Source organism: Lepisosteus oculatus, chromosome 25, assembly GCF_040954835.1.
Source record: "Lepisosteus oculatus isolate fLepOcu1 chromosome 25, fLepOcu1.hap2, whole genome shotgun sequence".
NCBI classification, from domain to species: Eukaryota; Metazoa; Chordata; class Actinopteri; order Semionotiformes; family Lepisosteidae; genus Lepisosteus; species Lepisosteus oculatus.
The window spans coordinates 10,075,421-10,100,575 of record NC_090720.1 but is presented as its reverse complement, the minus strand read 5'-3'; the positions used below and the strand labels follow the sequence as shown (position 1 = coordinate 10,100,575).

The 25,155-nt window shown below is 40.5% G+C and overlaps 1 protein-coding gene and 1 long non-coding RNA gene across 3 annotated transcripts in view; one reads left to right on the top strand and one right to left on the bottom strand.

Moving 5' to 3' along the window:
• Window positions 1-1,479: 1,479 nt before the first annotated feature.
• Window positions 1,480-24,819, top strand: LOC107075519 (uncharacterized). The gene is made up of 5 exons (XR_001477035.2): window positions 1,480-1,606; window positions 9,031-9,069; window positions 10,438-10,537; window positions 22,209-22,355; window positions 24,739-24,819. It is a non-coding gene; the product is annotated as an uncharacterized lncRNA (long non-coding RNA).
• Window positions 18,941-25,155, bottom strand: part of c1qtnf12 (C1q and TNF related 12) — a 53,233-nt gene continuing 47,018 nt past the window's right edge. For both annotated transcript variants that reach the window (XM_069183875.1, XM_069183874.1), the window contains 2 exons: window positions 20,735-20,813; window positions 18,941-20,098 (listed from right to left, as the gene is read on the bottom strand). In XM_069183875.1, the coding sequence (XP_069039976.1) occupies window positions 20,000-20,098; window positions 20,735-20,813 (178 nt within the window). In that variant the 3' untranslated portion in view covers window positions 18,941-19,999. The remainder of the gene's footprint in view (window positions 20,099-20,734; window positions 20,814-25,155) is intronic.

Here is a 25,155-nt window from a genome sequence, read left to right as displayed (position 1 = left end):
TTACATAATAAAATGTTCCCTCCTTCTGGCAAAAGGGGTAGCTCTGCAACAGAAGCCCTACAGGAGGGTCTTGTTCAGCAAGAAAATAGAATGATCTTAATGGGGCTTTCTTTCACAATGCAAATAGACTTAGATAATGCTGAGTAGCATTAGTGGTATACAGCTCTGAAGAGCTTTTACAGCAAGTAGTTCTGCAGTCTAGCTCTCTCTTCCCATCCACCCACCCTCTATCAGACAACTACTTGTTTCCAGTAAGGATCATGGCAACCCAGGCTCAAACACACGCACACAGATAATCTGGAGAAATGTTAGTAGGGTGGGAAGGAAACATGGAGAACACATGTGGATGTAGAGAGAACATGCAAACTCTGTACAGAATGTTCCCTGGCTCGAATCAAACACTGAACCCAAAGGCTATAAAGCAGCACTAGCAGCCACAACACCATGCTGTCCTTAGCTCTGTCTTAATTGAGTGTTGTTCTAGCTGTATACAATTAATAATTACTGTGAAAACTGGCCCTGATGTGTTTAAATCTGTGTGTTCCTGCGATGGACTGGCATCCTATCCAGGGTGTACCCTGCTTTGTGCCCGTTGTTTGCCAAGATAGGCGTCGGCTGACCTGAATTGGATTAAGAAGTTAGAAATGGATGGATTTATACACACACATGCACTAACTTACACCAGGGCCATTTGTTTCCCAGAAGCCAATCAAGCTACAAGTATGTCTTTAAACTGTGGGAGGAACCCACACAAACACACAACAAAGAGAAACATACACATTTCACACAGATACTGTATACCCCAGAATTGAACCCAGTGCCTCAGCACTGTAAAGCAGCTCACCACTGAACCACTGTATGCTATTCTTTATGTAAAATGATTTTTGTCACTGTCAGTGCAGAATTAACACTTTTAGACATTCTATTTACAGTATGTTTCCCATTTTCTGCTGGCTGAATTTATTTTGGCTAGAACTGAGTTCAAACTCAAATGGCAGTTCCTTTGCTTTTATGTTGCTATACATGTATTGCATATTTTCTTGAAATATATAAACACCACATCTCACTTTTACACTAGAACAACTGATTTTTAAAATATGACAACAACTGAAAATCCTTTTTTATGAAGCAAACACTGGGCCTTAACTTTAATTTAAGCCATAAACCGGGCCTCTACTGCATAAACCTCCAGAGATCTTACAAAATGTTTGAGGGGACATCATACCAAGAACCTGACATTTTTTCCTGTGGCGACAAAGTGTTAAGCTTTGTAAGCTTGCAGGTCTTTGTAGTCCTTTGATGAGAGGTGCAGGTATGCTAGATGAAACTACAGCTCCCAGGAAGGCATGTGGCAACAGGTGGGCCAAGTGATAGTTTGACCTAGGTTGATTACTAACAGCTGTTTGCTATTGTCTCTTGGCCTGTATAGAAAAGTTCATGCCAAGGAGCAGTTCCGGTTTTGTGTTTGAGACTGCACTTGTTGGTTTGAGATGGTGCTGTAGGAGTCTGACGTAGAAGTAAAAGGAAAAATATACACACACATTGAAGGATTTTAAAATGAACAGAAAGTTTAAGGAACTGTGAAGGTGAAATCTGTGGCCTGCAGGTAAATGGAAAAACTTTATTAAGCAGAAACAATTGCTAACATTTTGCCTTACTCAGCTGAAGGGATTATCCCTTTTTGTGCATTCCTCTAACTTAACTATGACTGGGAAATGTTTTTATTTAATTATCTTTATATTCCTGTCTGGGTTCTCCACATTCCAATGTGTCATTGCCCTGTAAAATATTGGAACATAAAAGTTTGTGTCAGTTGAAATGAAGGCTAGCCCTTCCTGCTTTTTCAGCACTTGCTCTGGTTTAAAATGGCATTCATGTTGAGCTTATCTGTCCACAAACCTGTTTTAGAATGCACTACGATTCATGTGACCTGTTTTGTAGTGGAGCTGGACTCGACTTGTTCGGTATTGGTAGCCTGCTTAATTTTGAGGCTCAACCTTTAACCTCAGTAGCTCTGATCATATGAATGTTCCCCCCAGCCATCACCAAACACCCTACTGCTCCATCGTGCTAGTTTCACTGATGCCCTCTGTTTCCACAGTTTGTGCAAGTGCATGTTAAATGTTGTTAATGCTATGCTTGAAAGGGACAAAACTGCTGTCAAATATAATAGAACATGTTGTTTCAGCTATAATAGGAGGGAGGTGTCTTGTAAATCATCTTTTACTCAAAGGAACAAGTAATAGGTTTATTCCATGCTGAAAAAAAGAAGAAAGAGAACACAACGTTTCGGCCGTGGAGCCTTCTTCAGGTGAAGGCTCCACGGCCGAAACGTTGTGTTCTCTTTCTTCTTTTTTTCAGCATGGAATAAACCTATTACTTGTTCCTTTGCAGCCTACGCATGCTGACGCAGCTACCCACCTGAATCTTTTACTCAATATTGCCAGTGCCTGTTAATGATAAGTTAATAGAACCCTGTTTCTTTTGATTTTTGGTCCTGAATGATTCCTGAATTGCTTAGTTTAAGAAATGGCCTGCTGAAAGAACAATTACCTATACAAGCCAGGTGGGAGATTCCTGCTATGTGTTGCTCTAATATACTGAGCAGCTGTGCTCTTTGAAAGCTTACAGTATAAGCTGCGGTGAAGGTAGAAGCCCACTACTCTTTGCATATAGAGTACATGCAGTGAGGCCCTTAGTACTGCTGGATCTTACTCCCTTTTGGAAACTCCAAGCAGCTTTTTCAACAGTTCTTACTGTAGATTCAATCTGGGTCTGTGCTTCAAAAGAGCAATGCAGTTCCTGATCTGCCCACTCCTGTTCTGGAAATCCTTTCATGAGAGGGCTGGTGTGATGGCTCGCTCTCTTCAAATGCAGACGCACCTGAAGAGCTCAAAGAAGCTGTTCGATTGGTTCAATTAATCTGATAGCGATCGTAGGAGTAAAGGGGAGAGGAAGTCCTGGCTGGTTTCATCCGTAGGGTCAGGATGGTGCACCCCTGTTCTGAATGGGGATATTAGAGTTCAGTTTCTCCCTTGTCAATGTGTTATTACTGAGCTTTATTGAAACTGCATCCTGTTTTGAAAGGCTTCTCCATGCTGTTGCCTTTTATTAAAAAAAACAAGCACTTATTTTGGGTCTTATTCCACTCTGTTACTTTGCTCTTAAATCAGGGTTCAATATCGTGTACCTGCTGGTTTTCATTCCAGCTGAGCTCAATTACTTAATTGAATTAATAAGCTGCTTGATTGGAACATTTGCAAGCATTTGTTTTCCAGCTCAAGAGTCCGGGATTTGATTTTAATTAGGGTACGCAATAGTTAAAAAGTTACCTCCAGGAGGTTTTAAAATATAAAAGGAGTCTCGGTTCAAATGAATCGTGTTATTCAGTCTGTTGTAAATTCAGTGGTGTATCTCACAACTTGGCTTGAAAAAAAAACAATCGTGTCTCTAGGACCAGGATTAGGAATCACAGCTTTCAGTGATTATTGTTGGAGATGAGGTTTGATTTCAAACTTTAATGGCACACTAATCCAGTGCAGGGATTATTTAGAGACCGCGATCAACCTATTCGGTATGTCCTTGTGATTATCACTGTGAAGTGGGAGGAGCCCGTGCAAGCTCCACACTGATGCTCGAGAGCAGAATCAAACCCAGAGCCCTTGTGCTGAGAGGCAGCAGTGTTACCCAGCCCCATACCCTGAAGACGTGTGCAAATGTGTGCAAATGAGCAGAAGCACGAAATGAAATCCATCTTCCATGTGACCTTTCACTAGTGAACATGAAAAGACGTGGAATAAAAGCTTAGTGCCCTCGTCCGAAGGGTTATGATTGCCTCTAAAATTAAAATTCTGAGCCCATCCCTCCCCCTAGGAGTACGGGACAAGGAAAACAGGTCAGCTTTGCTACCCTTAAAAATGTAGACTTGGTGGGGAACTTTATGAATAGCTCTATTGTGAATGTCAAACTTCCATGCATTTTTTTATGTTGCTTTTAGCAGCGTGGCAGATATAATTGCGATCAGTCAGCTCATCTTGATGCTGATAACGGGGAAATTCCTGTTGAGGAAGGCAGGATGTCACAATGCTCCTGGCATGCTCTCCAGCCTGGATGAGTCGTGGCACGCCCTCCTCGTTGTCATTAAACTGAAACAACAAACAAAACACAACCAAAACAAAGGCAGCTCCTGCCTATGTGCCGAGTGTGAAAGCAGTTGGAAGTGTCAGCATAAATTTAGCAGTTTGTCATTTGTTTGGCAAGATTCCCTGCAAGAAAAAAGCATTGTGAAAATAAGAAAACTGTTATTCACCCTCTGCTGAATGTGCTCTATGCGTGTTAAAATTCAGGCTGTACTTTCTGTAATTTATAACCGACTATATATAATGAGGACTGACAAATTGCATGTTTCAGATTTTGTCTCTTGCCAAAATTCATTGTTTTTTTCTGACAACTCCTTTATAAGCTGCAATTGTCAATGGCTATTACTGCACCTGATTCTCGTACTGGCATGTGATGAAAGGAGTGCAGGCTATATACAGTCAGGCCACTTGCTTCTTTTTGCAGTGAGCCTCTCGCAGCTGAAATGCATGGTGATTGCTGTGAGCACCCCATTGAAACAAATCAACTAGTCCAGCCCTTACTCTTACAGACTGTATGATCTGAATTGCAGGGGTCAGCATGCACCGAGCAATAAAAGAGGAGCCTCTTGGGGAAATCTAGAATTCCAAATTGCAGGCAAATGTCATTTACAATTGTTCTAGGTGTGTTTACCTACTGTACATGTAGATCCCTTTATGCCAGAATTTGGCTCATCCAAAAAGAAAGGCTCTCCTCTCCCCCTCCAGAAAGCAGTGCGTTACAGATCAAGACATTACTTCAACTTGGTTGTAGGCCATCCTGCCCAATTTCTAATGTAGGTTAACAGAGCAGCATCAAAGCATGCTTGTTTTAATGATATTTGTCTCATTTCAGTCTCAGATCACAGTACCAGGAGAAAATATTGACCATCAAATAAAAAATGGAAATCTGGTACCATAACTAAGCACTGAGGTTTATTTATATTTATTTCATTCAGTGAATGAAATAAAAAAGTAAAGTGAGACAACATTTCGGCTGGTGTCTCTTTTCTTTTCCTTTCATTCGTCGAATAAAGCATTACCTGTCTTTTGCAACCCATGTGTGTTGACGCAGCTCCCTACTCAAAGTTCTTAAGCACTCAGTTTGGCAAGATTGTAATGAATGCAATTGAGGGACTTGGAGAGATTTGTCTAGCTGAGGGCATGGAAACCTTGCCCTCAAGATGAGGCTGCCTAAACCCCTATCTACCCCTTTCAATTGAGAGGAATGAGCTAGGGAGCTGCTTCAATGATGCAGATGGGTGTCGGAAGGGGTGCATGAGAGTTGAAAGAAGAGAAGTCCTGGGTGCGAGATAGATATGTAACATAACCAAGCTGATCTATGCAAGATTAGAATTTAACCTTCCTCCCAAATTGATCAAGTCTATTCAATGGAAATCGGTTGAACACATATCAAATCAAATGGCATGCCATTGTTTTGTTATGCAGTCTATGGTAATGTTGAATTTGGTTTTGCACCATTTTCACTTCAAAGGTGCTCTTGAAAGGACATTTGGCTTCTTGATTAAAAAGTTTGATTTCCACCATTGTAAAAACCACTCTCCCGTTTCAATATTTCCTCATGCCTCATTTAAAATATTTCATGCTGTAAAAACACCCTCATGAAATAGATTAATTATAAGTTGGGATTGGCTTCTTTTTGATTTCACATGTTTCCAGAAATAATATGAAAGTTTAACAGTGAATAAATCTCTTCACCCTGTATCTTAGGCTATTTTCTTTGATCAAACTAGTGTTGACAATCCATGTTCAGTTCTGTCTTCCTGGAAGACAGTGGCATGGTGTACATAGAATCTCAGTCTTAACGAATGTCTTTGCTTGAGCTAAAGTTGATCCGTAACTTATAACATATTGATGACTTGTAACATATTCATGAAACTAGTGTTTTGTCTTCTAATGACTGCTTCTAGTAGCAGAAATGTTGTATTACACCATTGTGTTGAAGTTAGATATCCAGTCAAAGAGGATCCCAGTCACACTTTTTGGGTTTGAGCTTGGATGTTCTCCCATCATTTGTGTAGGTTTTGGCTAGTTTTCTGTTGTCTCCTAAAAATTTACAAGTTGGGTTTGGATGACTTCTCTTTTTGCCTTGTCAGGGTCACTGCTTGGTTACCTTGAGCTGACTGCATGTTGTATAACACAGTATACTAGATCTTGATCATGTTTGGAGGACAAGTTATATTAATATTGCAGCAGACAGGAAAGCAGGGAAAGTTTGCAGATCCTACTAGATGGCTCATAAGCAAAAGCTGAGGCTATGACCTCTGATGTTTATTTCAGATTGAATGAGCAGAACATGAAGTATGAAAACTTAAAAGCTTGTCCAGCACCACTTCTAAAAAGCCTTTTTTTGACCAGACTTTGCGTGGATTTGTTGTGTGAGGTCACAATGCCTTAGTTCTGATGGATATCCGCACACTAGTTGGGAGAGCATGGGAAGCGCTTTGCTCCTTGATTCCAAACCCTCTGTAATCAGAGAAGCAGACACTAAGTCAGAGAAGGTTAGGAGAGAGCAAGCCTCAAGTACCCGTCAAGACTAGTGCATGTCTACTTTGTAGCAGTGTGAGTATGGCAAGGACAGCTGCACTGCCTGTAACCCCAGGAGACTGACATGTACATAGGACGCAGATCCAGTTTCTATGACTTCTCCACCCATTCCACCCTGTACTCCACCTGGGACTCTGGGACTTCCAGTAGATCACAAAGTGTCACTGCCAGCCTCTTGCAGGGATTGGTTAGCCATGTAATAGAAAACTGCACCCTATGGCAGTAGGGAAGGCCTTGAGGATGGATGTAGTCTCCTTCTCTTCCAGAAACTGCTAAAGAAAAGAGCAGCACTGTACAGGGTCTAGCTCCTGTTAGAGCTCTAGGCTCAACGCTGTTTCTGGCAGATCCAGAAGGGTCAGATGGCACCGTGCAAGGGCCAGATCAGTAACTGCAAGGACATTTCAGGGTGCCATGGTGGAAACAGATGTACAGTATTGCCGTTTGCCAGTCTTGTGCCATGAGTGCCAGTCTTTGTCGTTGCTCCCTGCTGAAGACAAGGGGAAACCTGGGAGAGGGTGTAAACATTGATGGGTCTAGTAGGGATCCAGTTCTCTCAATCAGACTCCAAGTGAAAAGAGATACTGTCTAGGCAGCAGTGAAGTGGGAGATGGAGATGAGCTGTTGTGTTGGCACCAACTGGACCCCCAAGTCAGGGAAGATTATGGATCAATTCATATCTACTGGACCATGCTGAGAACTTTGCAAACAATCAGCTGATGCAACTCACCTTGCTTCAGGGACTTTCGGAAAATCAGAGACCCGCATACAACATAACTGTCAACATAAGTGACACATCTACAGTACAGTGGGGGACTAATAGCCAGATACGAAGCTGAAGATAATGACAGCAATTTCCTTATGCAAGCTATCGTAAAGCAATACTTATCAGAAGACATTGGTCAGCAATGAAGTAATGCATTTCTGGAACACCACTTTTAACGTGATCCAAGGTTCTTTGTCAGAGTGCTGTGCCAAACAATGAAATGTCAGATATTGTCATTAAGATATTACTGCTATAAAAAGCAACTCTCATGTAAATGTCAACAGGTTCACTGGATCATTTTAACTTGCTGCGGTATGCGAAGGTCTAATGCTACAAGCAACCTCACCTTTTCACATACTGTACTGTATCGTGGCTATCATTTAGCAATCCCCACCTGGATATCTACAGTACAATCCTGCAGGTCTATAGCCACTTCACGTTTAATTGAACAAATTACTAACTTAACTGAAGACTTACAAGTCATTAGACACTGATGATTTAGGGCTTATTGGGTCAAAGCTTATCCTTGTTTCTGTAGCATTAGGTGGACTAGAGAGCACAAGGCTGAATGGACAATTCAACTGAAGTAAAATACCTCACTCAAGGTATCTGCAGCAGGGATTTAAACCCACAATTTGAACTTAGTTATGAGCTCAAAGGATTGCAAACTGCGCTATGCCACCCCTTCATTTGGTAGCACAAAAATACAAACTGAAATTTCCCTTGGTACCTGTAGTGGTATTTTTAAATTCAAGTACAGTATTTGCTTTGCTATTGTATTGACTGTTCTCAAGGAATGCTTTATGTCTTTTCCAAATTACACATCTTCTTTAGACACTGACAAATTCTGACTTTTTATGGTAGTTTAGGCACTTCACACATTTGCTTAGGCTAAACTGTCATATGATCGACAGTTGAAGCTTTTATTGTCACTGTTTTACAGCATGTTTTAGTTTGCCCAGTCAAATGACAGCATGCTGAGTCTGTAAGAGTGAGTTAAGTGGTCATATATTGGTCTGGCAGGCAGTCATTCCTCGATCCAAAGACATTGACATTCCTGGCTAGGAGGTGTTGCTTGTGTTTCCAAGAGGTTCCTGACCAAAAACCTGTTTGTTCCTCCAATCAGTTCAATCCCTTACAGTATTGTGGTTTTGACTGATCAAACCCCATTATTTTGAGGATTGGTCAAAGATGATAAAGCCTATTTGTATTTTGACCAGACACGACTGTCTAGTTTGACTCTACAAAAAGTGAAATGTGGAAAACGAGTGTTAAATAACTTTTTAATCAAGAAACTAGTCAAATCTCATTATTGGTGCTTGGCGAGAAAGTGTAAACATATTTCCACAATTCTACAGTATGAAAAACAGATGGAAAACAATTTTCAAAAACTGCTGATCAAATTAGTTGATGCAGCACCAAAATGTAAGAACTACATTGTGTTCACCCTTTGCTCTCTGTAATAGAGCATGCTGTATTTTCAGACTCATAATTTTTAATAGTTTTGGAACTGTTGATAGTAAAACTATTTTCACATGTTGATCTGAGCATAATTCATTTTTTTTTGTTTCATCTTTCTTCCAGACCTGAGCACTACCATGCCTCATGCACAAGTCACAAAATGTAAGTTTGACCTTTGCTACATCTTTCAGGAAGTGTACCTGCCAGGTAGACTAAAAATAGACAAGAAGCCACAGTTTGCCGGTCTTTCTGCTGCAGCTCTCTCTAAGGTTTAGAAATGATAGCAATATTCACTTATTAAAAGCTCTTAATGTTTGAACTCCTGATTACACAATTGATCTGTCTCTCGTGAGTGTCTACATGCTGTAGGATCAGCTGCTTTTGGTTGTCTGGCTATCTGAAAACCTAAGGGAAAAGGTGAGGATTGTCCAGTAATGTTTTTCGGATGGGTGGAAACCCTCTTTTATTGCTCTAAGAGGTTGAAACTTACTCAAGAACAAGGCAGCAATTTGTGAATGAGACCCACCTGATACCTGCTGAGGTCTAGCTTAGACTTTGTCGATTACACTGAGGAATAGTGTAGAAATAGTGTCATTGAGGAATTGTCAGTTGGAAATGTTCTTCTAACTGCATAATTCATATAAGATGTAAAGGTTTTACAATTATTAAAATGCTAATTAAGTGCTGCCAACATTTCCACTAGGACATGAACCTGAGAGTTGGTGAAATTGCTTGTCTTCTGAACCCTGGCTATGGATAACCTTATGGACTGTATCCTACCACACCAAAGCGATATCTCCTGTTTCTAATGCAAAGTCTGGCTCGTTACAGAAAGCTTGCCAGTGAGTCCTGCATAACAGACAGGGAGTCGCCAAAGTTAAAATTCAATTCATTTTCATTGTGTGAAAACATCTTAACGTTAAAAAGGGATCTGTGGGGAGAATAATTATTGCCAAATTTCCATTTCTTTAAACTTGTCAAGGAGCTGCCAGACAAAATAACCAGAATCACTAGTTCAATGTAGCCTCATTTGCTGCATTTAGAATTAAAAGCAATTTATACAGTGTTGGACTGATATCCCATAGAACTTTTTACAGAAAAAAATCAAATTGATATTTTCAAAAGGAAATTGAAATAATTCAAAATAAGATATTTTCTTTTCTAGATTTTGTAACACTTCCCACCCTTTTCGCATTCAATTAATTGGACAATTTAAATGAATCTCTCAATGCAGTACAGTCTGATGCGGATCACTTCCTGTGCTCACATTTCCTGAAAAAGCTTACGGTTTGGCGATGTGATTCTTAATAAATGGTTTGTATTGGCTCTCACTTACTGTGAGTGTCATGTACTGTAGGCCTGTTCTGGTGCTGTGTTGGCTAGAGAGCCATTGCAAAAACAAAACTGCTTGGTGACTTGTTTGACCACACTGCGAGCAGGTCTTCATTTTTAATGCTTAATCCAAAAAAGAAAACCTCACAAACACCCTGGTCTCATGCTGGGTGCTTCTGAGAAATGTTCCATTCCCAGGTCCTCCAGTACCTCTGCCAGCAACAACCGCATTTGAAGTCTCCCTCCTCATTGGCAATTTTCCTCTTGTCTCTGATGTCCGAGCAGTCCAGGCTTTAAGGTGATGTCGTCTCGAGCAGCTTTCATTCTCGGGCTCACATTTGTACAACAAAATGCAGACCTCCGAGTGTTCAAAGTTAATTAGATTCACCATTTCTTTCTAATGGAATGTGTTCAATGTGCCTGACAAAGACGACCGTCTTTCTATTGATAGTGAATTAGATGTAACTTGAGATATTCATTAGGGTTTTTTTCGGTATAATTAACCTTACAGCTCAGACGGGGTTTAAAGCACTTTGGAGCCACGAGGTTCATGGTTAACCCAAGAATTTAATCAGAAAGACCAAAAACTATGTTCACAATGGCTACACAAAGGCAATTTAGGACTTGCTACAGAGAACGTATAAAAATGTGTCCTCTTCTGCTGTTTGACAAGACTGAGCTTGGAAAATTGGGGTACAATGTTTTTTCCAGTCCTATGAAGATGCATAAAATCTCTTTAAATGTGATGTAATTTACTCATTTCTTCTTTGATTAGCATTCTTTGCATTACAATTGTTTTTTATGCGAACAGGATCAGGTTGGAACCTGACAAAAATGTGAAGACTGCAGATTACATTTACATCAGTGATCAGGAACCCTGCCTCTTAATGGATTAGTGGTACAGTAGGTTCCTGCTTGGTCTTGCTATTCACCAAAGAGCAATTTCATATTAAATGAACCGAGGTAGCTTATGCTGCACACAGATCTCACAAAACATCAGAAATTATAGGACAACAGAAAACATACACCCTCAAAAAACAAAATTAACATTTAGGCAAGGGAAAGTAATTTTGAGTTCAATTATAAATCTATGACTGCAAAATCAAATCTGCAAGGATTTTTTTTTGCTAAAGTATTGTTTCTGAAACCAAAAAGTGTGTTTGTTTTTATCCTGTACACTTTGTTTTATGAGTTCTCGTCTTCAGTCTCTCCATTTCTTACCTGTTCATGGTAAGCTGCAGGTTTTATAATTAACCATTAATGAGTTCTAAATACTTTGGAACAATATAATTGTGATCAGCTGCCAACGATTTGTTAAATTGGAAATCCTACGGGATGGTTAGTGAACTCTCAAGGACCAAAGGTCCCATAATTGAGCCCATTACTTAACTGATCAGTAAAGGAATTCCATCCATCCATTTTCTTATTTCTTTATCCTATGCAGGATGCCAGGGGAGCTAGGGTCTGTCCCATCAAATACTGGGTGCAATGCAGGAGACACCCTGGATGAGAAGCCAGTTACAGACAGACACACTCTGGGGTCAATTTCACAGAAGCCAGATAGCCTACCAGTATTTCAGAATTTCAGAATTCAGATGTTCTTCTCTCTTTTTGCTTAAACTAAAAGTGGAGATCTGATACTAGTTCTTATGTGTCCATAATGGTTTAACAGCATTTATGCTATTGTGGTACTGAGCCACCTCAGGTCTTCTGCTGAAAGTATGATCAGATGGATGCTTATAGGATGTAAATCATTGTGTGGGAGTAAGCTGGCACATCTGGAGATTTCTTTGACATTCCATCTAAGTGGGAAGTCAAAGCTAGAATGTTTGAAACAAGCACACATTTCCTTCATTTAAAAAACAGGAAAATCTCACGTCCAAGTACAATCCCTACAGAAGACATCTGACCAAGATTTTGCAAGATTGATATCCATAAATTGTTGGCCTGGCGGGTGATGAAAAACGTACAGTATGGCGCGTTAAATGATTTACTTACTTTTTAGAAGATGAAGCCCTACTCAAAGAGGGTGCTTTAGAGTAGTGGTTAGACCTCTGAAGCTGAGGGTGAAAGGTTGTGTTCAGTTCTCCAACTACATAACCCCATATAAGAGCTTGTGTGTCAGGGAAAGGGGCTGCTCATTGAAAGAACCTGTGAAATGAGTCACAGCTGCTCTGAATAAGTCCAGTAATTAGTGCTCAGAAGGAGAGACATTCCATATGAGAGAAGAGCTGGTGTGATGGGCCTTGAGTGTGATTGGTCACCCCTGGACTAATTGTGAGACTTATAAGAGCATGTGTGTATTGAGATTGCCATGAAAGGAGAGGGTATACTGTATCAGCTGTACTGGGCAGGTGGCATAGGGTTTGAACTTGCTTGCAGGCCTGTGAGAGTCAGAATGTGTCGAATATTTGAGAAAATACAGCTTAGATTTGTACTGAGGTGTTGGACAGGTGGTTATTATAATTAATTGCTTACACTTATATAGCACTTTTCTGGACACTCCACTCAAAGCTCTTTACAGGTAATGGGGACTTCCCTCAACCACCACCACCATCAATGTGCAGCCCCACCTAGATGCTGGAAAAAATAATCCACCTGGTTATGGGGTAGTTTGCCAGGTTCAGGTGGGAAGAAGTACGCTGAAGAGGATCTGGGTGGACCACCTGATCCAGGACTGCTGCTGTGGGGTGCTACTTGTCTTTTTAAAAAGTCTGTCTATGGCCAAACAGGATGTGCCAACAGAGTTAGTTATGGAAGAACGTATTAGTTGTTGAAACAAATGTCACAGAATACTGGTATTAAGGGTTAAGCTGAGCTCAAAGCTCTGGTGTGGAGTAACTGTTGAGTACAGAATGTCACACTTGAGGAAAGCTACAGTGACTCGAGAGTTGAGTTAATATCACCATGTGACGTGACTGGAAGTAACTCCTCCATACAGTCATCCTTGAGATGGGGGGACCACTGTTAGATCTGAGATCCCAGAGGGGGTCTGAAAATCCAGGACAAACCAATCAAATGCAGAAAACATTTGTGACATACTCGTTTGTTATTGAATGTCCTGTTGTCATCACAGCCTTTGGTCTTGAAATGTCTTCTATTTAAAAAAAAAGTGTATACCAAGTGAAGAGATTTGTCTGCTAAATTACTATTTCTGACAATTGTCAGAACTCAATGATCTTTACTATGTAACATTTAGCCATCAAATGTGTTGTCGCTAGATATTCTTAGTGTTGGCTCGTGCTACTTTCCTTTAAAACTGACATGTAAGCTCATATAAACTCATACGTACAAGCTCACATTGCCTCGGGCATTAAAAATGCACCATTCTTCATTCAATGACTCAACTTTTTTTGGATCTGTCATCTCTTTAAAAAAAATCAGCTTTTGCACCCTCTATCCATTTTTCCTATACTTGCACTAGGGCTGTAGCAAGGAGGCCAGAGGATTAACCACTAGCAGTTTTTACCTGCATAACAAATGAAAGGTGATTGAACGTTGAGACGATTAGAACACAAAAACGAGCATTTGATTCTTTGCCAACGACATGATTTCTATTTATGGAACTAGTGTCTGAAAGAAAATAAGATTTTTTGTTGTTGTCTGTGCTTAGCTTTGGAAACATCTTTTTATTTAAAGAGGTTCAAAGACCTTAAATCATCACCAAATGATCATGCGTCAAATACATTATAATCATCAACTAGGCAGTTCAAACCATGGGTGGCCAGAGTATCACAAGGTACTGATAAGAGGCTTTAGCCTTTACTGTACACATGCCAGTTTCTCCTCTTGTATGAGATTATAAGCATTGATGCATGAATGGATTAATCAGAACTCCATACCACTGATTTCTTTAGTCAGTACTTCATGCAACACAGTGAGAGCAACTACTATAACAACTATAAAAACAATATACAATCCTGGATTTTACTTGACTTGCCTCTGTAAAACAGCTTTGGCTAGACGATGACATCCATCCCTAAATTAATGATGGAAAGCATTTTCAGCAGGACAAATTGCAAACTACAGAGTATATTTGTTATTGCCGTTAATCGTCGGAGGCCCTCATTCACTTGATCCTGCTTAGTCTGTGAAAGCCTCCGGCAAAAATCTGAGGCGTAAACTGTAATTTTAAACTAACAGAGATAGCTTAAACCTAATCCATGTTGAAAGAGCAGGCATGATAAAACCATGCTATTAAATAATACTGTATACTGAAACAATTAAATAATGCAACCCCTTATTCAAGACATTGGGTAGGGAATAAAGTTATTGTTTTGGACAGGAAAATAACTAAATCATCTGCAGCCACCAGTTGCCACCAGTAATTTAGGGCCCAGTTAGACTAAATCCCAGTAAAAATGGGAGCTGAGTACAGACAAGGATTGAGGATCACTGGGTGCCTCTCAACTGAAACACACCACATTTCTTTTTCCTGACTTTAAAACATTTTTTGTTGCTCTACATATTTGAATTTCCTTTCAGGTGCTACACTTTACCTTCTGTGCATATCTTTATTTCATATTGTATGTGCTGTAGTCTGCCTTTTATTCACAGTACCTCACTGCACAGTTCTAAACAAAAACAAAAAAGGCTGGAAAAAATTCACGCCATCACCAGCCAGTTAACCCCCAAGCTGGGAAGATAGCACCTCTCCTTTCAAGTGAGAGGCTGGTTTGGGTATTTTGGCAGGCCGCAATCCAGGGTCTCTTTGAGTCTTGACAGCATACACGCTGTAAGATGGGCCAGTGGTCATTGTGGGTCTGGCTGGACCAAAATGGATCAGAAATATTACATTGTTGGTGAAACAAAGCTTTTTCCCCCAGGTACCTCTAATTGTTTTCACTTAAAAACACTGTTCTAACATGCTATTGTCGCTGTGAGTTGGCAAAATGAGACATGGCGCAAGACATGATCCCGACTAAACCTCTTGGTGAAATGAAAGAAACGTGTCGCAATAGAGGACTCGGCGGCACCTCGGCTCTCTGAACAGTGTTATTTTTTCAGTCCCTTCCACAGCTCGGGTTTCCAAGATTCCCCTGTGTTATGGGGGGGGGGGACCGCAAAATTACTTGGAGAGACAAGGGCTGCTCCACTGCCCTGTACTTTGAGGTATTTCAAGTGATTTACAAAAAAAAATATGCCGAGGGTTGTTTACAGTGGCATTCGGCAGTGTATTAAGAAGACTCATCGCCGTCCTCATTTCATGACTGGAAAGTGTTTATCCTTTGCTGAAACAGAGGCTGCTGTAATAGTTTAAAGAAACGCAAAGTGTTACGCTTGAGTGAAGCCATGTTTCAATTGGTATGTATGCATTTGCAGTTGAGCATCCTGTTTATCAGTATGGGCATGGTACTGTATAATTTACTTCACCGCAGAAGAAGGATTCAGGGTGATCAACTGACCTGCCACAGTCTTGGTTATTTTGTCTGGGGACACAAATCAACACAAACGTTCCTTGACATAAATCCCCCTCTAGTCACATAAGCAAGAGACAGAGCAGATCGTAAACTTCTCTTGAGCACAACAACATACGAAAGGTGTCTGCACGGAGAGCTTTGAGGGTTAAAACCAGTGAGGTACTGTACGAAAGCACGAGGTAGTGTGAAGGGGAGAGGAATGAAACTGAACTTTTTCCCCCCAACCCTAGGAGTAAGTGTTTGAACTTTGAGTTCTGGATTTCATGAACCTGAGACCTGTAATCAACAACAAGGCTCCCAAGGGCTGTTGGAGTCTGTGAAATAAGAAAAGTTATTCTTGAGGTGGCTGTGAATGAGGTGTGTCCCCTGCCTTATGTTTCTTTTCTTGCTGTGCTTTTGTTTTTCTCTGGCTAAAACCTGTAACAAACGGAAAACTACTTTTTCCAATAAGTCAAGTGTTCTCAGTCTATGATCTAATTGTGGTTTGGTGTAGTATGTGGCCTTACCCTATGATCACTTCTGGAAAAATGCAAATTTGTATGACTTAAATAGTTCATTAGTTCTGTTTATTTAGGCAATTTGTGTGTTGCCAGCTGTAATATGAACATCTTCACAGTGAGAGAATCTGCTTCCTGTTCAGTGCAGGACAGCTTATAATTTACAGTACATGTCAGATTGTAACACTAAATTCAGAAAGTCTAAATTGACTGAAATAAGTTGTGGCGTACATGGCAACTGAAACAGAATTAGGGTTGTATATGCACCAGTGATTGTTTGATGTCTAACTTTCTCATGATTGCAATCAGTGACCAGCTTTTATGTACTGTACAAGATCAACGTAAAATAGCCACAGTGTAGCAGAACATTGCACATGGATGATATTCAATTGAACTTGAGCACCTAGTCCCTATCCCATCGAATCATGTGTAGAAATCAGGACCTTCACTGAAGTCCCACTAGGATTAACAAGGGCTTTGTATAACGGATTGAAAATTCCAACAAACCGGAATAGCAACTGCAAAAGACTTCAAGTCTGTGTGCATTTGACTATGAAACACTGAAATCCAGTCTTTCCATCTGAGAGATTACTTTTTATTAAGAGCTACCCTGCTCTGTGCACAAGCACTGGATAAACATGAAAGTATAAGTGTCTCAAGCTAGGATGTCTGTTATTTTGTGCCAACCTGTTTGCTAATCCCATTGCCCAGTTGAAAATAAGAATTTACCAGGGGAAAGCCAACACAGGTACGACTCCCACCTCACTGATGCAAGAACTGTGCTCCCAACACAACCCCCCTCCATAATATCGACTAAATAAATGACAGTACAGCTCATACAGTAAGTGCAGATCATTAATTTATTAAATACTGTAAATCAGAATTAACACAAGCATAAGATTTTTTTTTCATTTTCCAGGTATATTCCTCTACATTAGTGATACTTTATCATTAATATATCCACGTATTGTCTGGGTTGTTGATGCAAGTATATTAATTTACAAATAATATAAGAACAACAAAAATAAACTTTTGATTTCAGAAAATTACCCAGGTTAATGTTTACAAAAATAAATAAAGGCTGAAGTGCACTTGGACCCAGAAGCAAGCCATTATGACAAGATACATATATTTCTGAAGTTCATTTACAATAGAGGCCCAGCTTCAAGTTCACCTCATATCCAAAATGATGTGAAGCCTGGTGTGATCATTTCGCCATCTTTTGTTATATTTTCTGCTAGCTGTTCTCTGTGAGGGTGGCACAGAGGCACAGTGGTCAGCATTGCTATCTCGCACCACTGGGGCTCTGGGTTCAATTCCAGGGCTGCTGTCTGTGTGGAGTTTGCATGTTCTCTCTGGTCACACGGGTTTCCTCCAGGCGCCCCAGTTTCCTCTTATGGTCCAAGGACATGCTAGTGTCATGAGTGTGTTGGTGTCTGTGTGTTGTTAAAGAATGGATGTGCTGTGTGGTTTTTGTTTCTTTTCTTTAGCTTAATTCATTAGGCTTTAGCTTAATTCAAGGCTGGACCTGTGGAGAAAATGAGCATGTAGCTGTTTGATTAAGAAACTGAACTGCAACTTTGTACACTGGACTAACACTATAACACTTCCCCCAATCACTTCCTCCATGTCCAGGTCCAGGAGTTCTTTGGGAGACTCTGATGTGGTACAGTAGCTGGTGTGAGAGCTGCCAGTCCAAAGAGACTGTAGCTGTGAATCATGCATAACATACAGAACAAAGAAGATTTATGGATACATGTATTTTGATTAACATGGAACACCTGCAAAACATCCTGAAACACAAAATAACACTGCTCCATAGATGCATCGGTCATGTGGCTGCCTTTGTCTGGCTAGTAAACTCATGAGCCTACTTACTGTACTTTCAAAAACCACCCCTTCACCCAGGAATAAACTGTCTAGGCAATCAGTGCTCACTTGAGTGTTATTGATGGCTTCTTCATCTGAACAAATGTTTGTGACCAGAAACTCTCATTCCAGCTTTTCTAAAGTCATGGCACTTTAAGTGGTAATCGGTAGTATGTTGAGCCATGATTAGTCATTAGTCATCCAGGTGGGGCTGCACACTGGTGGTGGTGGAGGGGATCCCCATTACCTATAGCGCTTTGAGTGGAGTGTCCAGAAAAGCGCTATATACTGTAAGTGTAAGCAATTATTATATTAATTATTATTAGTCTTTGCCCATTAAGCGTCTCTTCTTGTCATTTATCTCACAGAATACCCTTTTTGTAAAGGGTCCATATACACACAGTTGTTGCTTAGGTCTCACTTACTGGACCTCATTATCTACCCTCTCTCTTCTCCTCCATTCCTAAAGACATGGGGCAATCAGATACTGGCTAGTCCCACTTTTACATTGATTCAATGTTTTGCAAGTTCCCTGCAAACCTTTCCAACTGAGAGCATGTCTGCACCATTACAATGGGAACTAGTTTCACAGCGGGAATGTTTGAAGTTTAAACAAAACCAAAACATACACTAATAATTTCATTTAAAATTAATCAAACTTTGGGGGGGGGAGTGATGGATGGTTGTTTCTTCTCCTCGGTGGTATTTTAGTGAGATTTGCAGGTGCACCTGCAAAGCCATCAATAACCCTCCTTATGCTTCTGAAAGAGTAGTTGCAGAGCTGTTAAGAGAAACTTGTGCACCCAGGCAGCACTGTTTTTTTTTTCTTTTCATTTTTTTTGCTGTTCGTACTGTCAAGCTCCTGGCCCAGAAATGTCATCTTGGCAGGCCACAGGTTTTCTTCTGTTGGCAGACGTTCGATTTTTAACTCGGAAAAGAGACTAATGACAGATGGTTTGGGACAACCCATCAAATAAATAACCCCATCCAGCTGCTGTCATCATATTGTATAGGATTTTTTTGTTTTGTTTGATTTGGAGCTCCAAATGGAGGCCAACAACCTCTCGGAGCTAGAAGTCTCAGAATAGATGGGCTTGTATTCTGAGTTATGTACCAGGCTCAATAAGTCTTTCTTCTAGTAAGTAACAGTTTTTCACATGGGATCATTTTAGTGACATTTTGACTGTTTAGTCAAAACAACAGCCAATACTATGAAAGTAGTGTAATAGTACTCTATTAACAGATGTACTACTTGAATACACTTCTTTAATAAAGCAGAAATCCATTTCAAATCTAACCAATTCCATTTCTCATCCAGTCATTGACCAAGGCTTATCCAGTCAGTGTGTAATAAAAGCAAAGCATATTAAAAAAAAAAGAAATTATTTGATTTGCCAGAAATGTCAGTGAAGAGACCGTCTATAGCACGCTGCTGAATTACACATTTTTTAATAAGCTTATAAGCCGATAGCGCAAGTAACATATACAACCAAATGTGTGCTCATAGATGACACGTAAAATAAATATTTTCCTCTAAGCACCTGGGCCATAGATGATGGTGATGAGTCTTGTGATCTCGCAGATTGGATTAGATATAAGACATAGCTTTTGTAGTCTCAGGTCTTCTGTGCCCGTCTTATCTTAAAACAGAACTGAGATGAAAATGCGTGCCAGTGATCTCTGGGAGAGAGATGGCGAGCCAAGAAAGGCACCCCAAGTGAATCGAAGCATGACCCCTGCCATTCTGAAACGGATCCATCCAGAGCAGAAAGAAAAACACGTTTTCTCAGGCATCCCCGACCATGACCACCGAGGTGTGAAGAACTCAGAAAAGCGATGCTCAGTTTGTCCCTTCCACACTCATTCTCGAGCTGTGCGGATGACTTTTGTGTCTGAGGGAGACCTCAAGTGCCATTAGTCTGGTTATTTACAGAGTGGGTGCGTGTGTGGGGTGGGAGAGGGACAGGGTGGGGGCTATACACCCAGAAGCATGCCCATGAAATCGGAGCCACTTTGTATTGTAATGGAAGCCCCTGCTGCATTGTCCACAAATATTGATGTGTACTGTCCAGCCTGGGGAGAATGGAAAAAGAACATGTCAGTCCTCCTAATGAGACACACAGAGTCAGAGTGGCATTATTCTTCTTGCTAGGATGTATGACTGACCACGACCTACAGTATACATCTACAACTCCACCGTTAGAGATGTTTAGTCTTGAAATGCACATGACCGTTCGGCAAGTGAAATATTAATTTGCTGGGTCACCCGTCTTCAGTAGAAGCTTTAAAAAGTTTGCAATTTGACTTGCTTGATGTGAGCTGAGACACCATTGAGGTCCTCCGGCCACTGAATTATTTCTCTTAAACTGCGACCGATCTGCAAACGTGTTCTGAAACATTGGTTAGGAAAGCAGAAATCTGCTTTGCAGATGTATGTTTCTGTGAGGATGCACCATATACTGTACCTAAAAATGGTTTTGACTTGGCGAGTTTTAACCTGTGCAATTTGATGACAGAATTGTCAGACTGTCTCTCGCAAATTTTAATTGATGATTGTGACCGAGGCTTCATTTTTACATTAATGGAAACAAGGCACTATTTCATGCAAAGTTGGTCTTCCTGGGGAAATCTGTGCTGCACCCCAAAGAAAGCTGTAGCAAAGAACGGTTTTAAATTTCTGAGTGATGCTGGAGCCATACTGGTCCTTACCTGTAGTTCCAGTAATCCATGGACATAAACTGTGAATATCTTACTGTTGCTTTCCAATCCGACAATCATCTCTAAGGACCTAGGAAAAAGAAGAAAAAATACATATTTTATCCAGAATTATATATTCTGTAATTATTCACTTAAGTGATTAGTTGTTGTTTTGTCAATATGCTTTATTACAGAGAAATCCAAACTTAGGCTTTGCTGTTACAGTGCTTTTCTGGTTTGAATTAACACATTGATCTTTTTGCAAGGCTTTATCAAGCATTACACTTTTTCCTCATGGGAAATAGTCAAGTTCATGCAATCAGGTTTAATCATTGCAGTATGATTACCACAACATAAAATCTTCTGGATACTGAGGAACAGGAACAAGATAAAATAACAGCTCTTAAATAATAAACGGGTTGCTCCTGATACATATCTTAAGAGATCTGTTTTCATAAAGGTATAAGATTAAGGTTCCTGTAATGTGGTGTTCATTCTCTGGGTCCTGTGTCCCTTTTCAGACAGACTCTCTTACAAGAAACTTCTAAAACCAAATATCTGAGTCGGGATTTCCAGCTGTTCCTGGTTAACAAGCGTGCCGCTTTTTCCCTCATTAACAGGAAATTGGCAGATGCGGAGTGTAATGTTCACAACTGCAAGCTGCTGCCCCTTGCTGTTTTATAACCGCGTGACTTTCGCCCACAGTTGTTTCACCTTCCCCCAGTTCAATCACAGGATCTGCACGGATTTAGACTTTGAAGAAAGCCTACAGCAGTTTTCTAAATGGACGTTCCAAGATTGCAATCACAATTTGTGTTTCATGCTCTTTGCATGGTAATCAAAGTGGTGGTGGTGGTGGAGGGGAGTCCCCATTACCTGTAAAGCGCTTTGAGTGGAGTGTCCAGAAAAGCGCTATATAAGTGTAAGCAATGATTATTATTATTAATCTATAGCCGAGTCAGCTTAGATCTTGCAGGGTGCATTCGTGCAGTTCGTACCATTGGGCCTCCTAGCTGCACACTGTCTGCTTCCTCGTCTTTTCCACTCTGCAACAACCCTGCCATGCTCTGTCTTTGGTTCTGACAGTCACAGGAGTCCCTGATAAACAGCAACTAGAGCATATTCTGCTAACAGTGAACCCACCTCATTGTGCTTGTGGGATTCCAGGCCCAGAGATGAACCAAACCTACAGATCTCTGCACTGCAAGAGCTCATTTGTACATTCTCCTGAGAACTTTCCCAGTTCCCACAGTGCAGCTTTTATTTCCACATAAGCTACTACCACATGTGGAAGATGGACTAATATTCTAATCAGTTGGTTATTTGCTGCAGTCTGATAAATCCCAAAAGATTGAAATGTTCTATGGATCAATGCATTTGTCTGCAATTAACATCAGCTCATTATCCTGCCAACAAGGCGGGACATCTTCATCAAATACTGTACATTTCTTAAAAGCCTGGAGTTTTTTTTTTGCTTTTTCCTCAGTGGACAAGAAGCACCTCCAGCCGAGAGTTTGTCGATGACAGTGGAGCCAAAAGAAATTAAAACTAGATCGGTTGCTGCCATTGGTCCCTCAAGCTTGGTTCTTTTATCCCCGAATTCCTGAGAATTCAACAGCTGTCAGGGCAGCAGGTAAAATGACATTTGCATCAACATGATGTTGCTATGTGACATGGAGTCGTAGTGCTACAATACGTTAAAAATGTATTCATTCTAAGTCTTATTTTGCCAGATTGCTCAGAATTATGCCGAGTAGTTAAACTGCTAGTTGAAAAACAAAACTGGCAGTGCTGGGGGGTTATATTAAGGGCTTTGACTACACGTGCTGAGAAAGACGAAACGTTGAAGGAAGGCTCGTGCGTGATTTTCCTTTTCCTTTTTTCCTTCCTTGTTTCTGAAGGAAATTTTTTATTGTGAAAATAAAGAGGAGGAAATGATGCACAAGCAGCTCCACAACGGGCAAAGATAAACTCAGCTGCCTAATCCACATAACTAGAAACATCCCGGCATTGTTCGTTGTAGTTCAAAGTAGTTTACGTATATGTAAACTTGAAAAGCTGAACTTTAAGTGGTGTTTTTATCAAGCCATGTAGGCTGCAGAATTCGTGTGTTTTCAAAAGCGTATACTGTCTGATTTCTCCTCGGCCAGCATAATCAATTACTGTTCACGCATTCAGATATTAGTTATATACTTTAGGTCTCACCTAGGAAATGATGTTTATAAACCTGCATTTTAGTTTGTCATTTACTGTATTATTAATCCCTTTTCAGGTTTCTTTGGGTCACATTGTGTGCTGTCTAGCTTTGTAGTTAAGTTCATTAGTGGGGAGCTGTGTGATAGTCACTCAAAGCATAGGTTTATAGACTCAAACATATTGGCTGGTAAAGGCCAGGGGAAACTTGACCAGGATGCAGGGGTTACACACCTCCTCTTTTTGAGAAAATCCCCGGGATATTTAATGACCACAGAGAGTTGGGACCTTTGTTTTATGTCTCATCTGAAGGGCAGCGCCAGTTTAGTGATGGGGGCACATGACATGATTATTACTTGATTATATCTAAGTGCTCTTTTTCAAAACCAGTTTAGGTAGCTGAAATCTCCAGTTTGCGTAGTGTCGAGCTGTCGATCCTGGTGTAGTTCCAGCTCTGTGGTTCATCCCCTTACAAACTATCTTCACCTCCAGCTGACACCACTGGTATGATGCATTTGGTGGAAATAGCAACATGTTTTATGGTGAATCAGTTTTATTGCAGTTCTTTTCAGCAGCCATGCGGCATAGATTAATTTTACTATCTCAACAGTTTAACACACTGAAGAGCCAAGTCTTGGACAGAACTTTCAGATTGTTGATTGTATACTTTTATCATTAAAATCCAGGATGAGAGAAACTGAACCTACTGAGACAGGGTGAGCTGCCAGGCAGTGCAAATGAATGAGGCAAAAGTTGTGAAAAAGATGGAAAATAAGATTCTGTTCACTCTTTAAGCAGTTCTACCATGAACTTGGCTCCTTCAAGGAATATGGTAACTTGTAGTTTAAATTTGAGATTGAAAAGGTTAGTGAGAATGCAGGAAAGGTTATTTCCTGGATTTCTGGAGCGAAAGGTTACTTCCTTCATAAGACCTGCTTGGAGTTTTTAACAGGAAATTGTTCCACTCAAGGTAAAACAGACAACGTTTTACACCTCATAAATAATACTGAAAGTCAATGGGCACTAAAATACACCTTTATTTCATAAAGTGCTGCATGTTATTGTGGTCTTAAAAAAAAAGATTGGGTCGTAAAAATCAGTCAGAACACAATTTGCGTACCTTCAGAGCAGGAACTCGATCTGTTTTTCGGAGATGTAATCACATTTAAAACGTCTGCATTACTTTGGGGGGGAAAAATACATTTTGTTTTTTAAACGTGTGGAAAATCTTCCGAATGCGAGACCAGGACTGAGCTAGGCCATGCAGAAGAAAAATATAAAAGTATATGCTAACTGAATAGTGGTGAATTCTCTGACATTGCATAGAACATCAATTAAATCAAATCAAAATCAGAGTAAAAAGGGACTGTGGGATGTTGCCATATAAAATAGCCAAACTGTGGCTTTTGGCTTCGTGTTGCACCTTGAACATATAAATGCAAATTTGTGGTAACAGTGTACAGTACAAAGGGTCTTTATACACAGGAAAATGCTCAGACAGCCACATTCTGTTTAGTTCTTTCAAGGAACACTAATTGCTAATGATTTATATATCTGAACTCATTCTATCCTTGAAGCGGTTTGGGTGAGTGTAAAATACTGGGTGAATTAAAGCATTATTAATAGGGGTACTAAAAGCAGTTTTACCCTGGGGGAGATATAGTATTTCTAGAATGTATTTGTGCTTTCCATTCTTAAAATTGTGAGTTTTTTCATTTTTTTATTTTTATTCACAAGTCATGTCAATTTGATATCCCTAAAGTGTAGTAGCCCTGTTGCATAATAAGAAATCTGAGCTACTGTTGATCGATTTTTCCTTTCAGGTTTCGTGCACGTTATGTGAAAAACCAAAGACAAAATGTTTAGAGCCAGGCACCACAACCATTTGTGGGGCGGAGCAGGGGTTCTGTGGCTCAGGATCTGCGCCTGTGGCTGGAAGGTTGCCGGTTCAAATCCCTCAGCCGGCAAAGGAATCCTACTCCGTTGGGTGCCTGAGCAAGACCCTTAACCCCAACTGCTCCAGGGGCGCCGTACAATGGGACCCCAACTGCTCCAGGGGTGCTGTACAATGGCTGACCCTGCGCTCTGACCCCAGGCTCTCTCCCTGTCTGCGTGTCTCATGGAGAGCAAGCTGGGGTATGCTAAAAAATCATTCCTAATGCAAGAAATTGTAAAGGGTTAATAAAGTGATGCTATTATTATCTGGACACCCTCAACTGGGGGCAGGAAAGACTGACGTG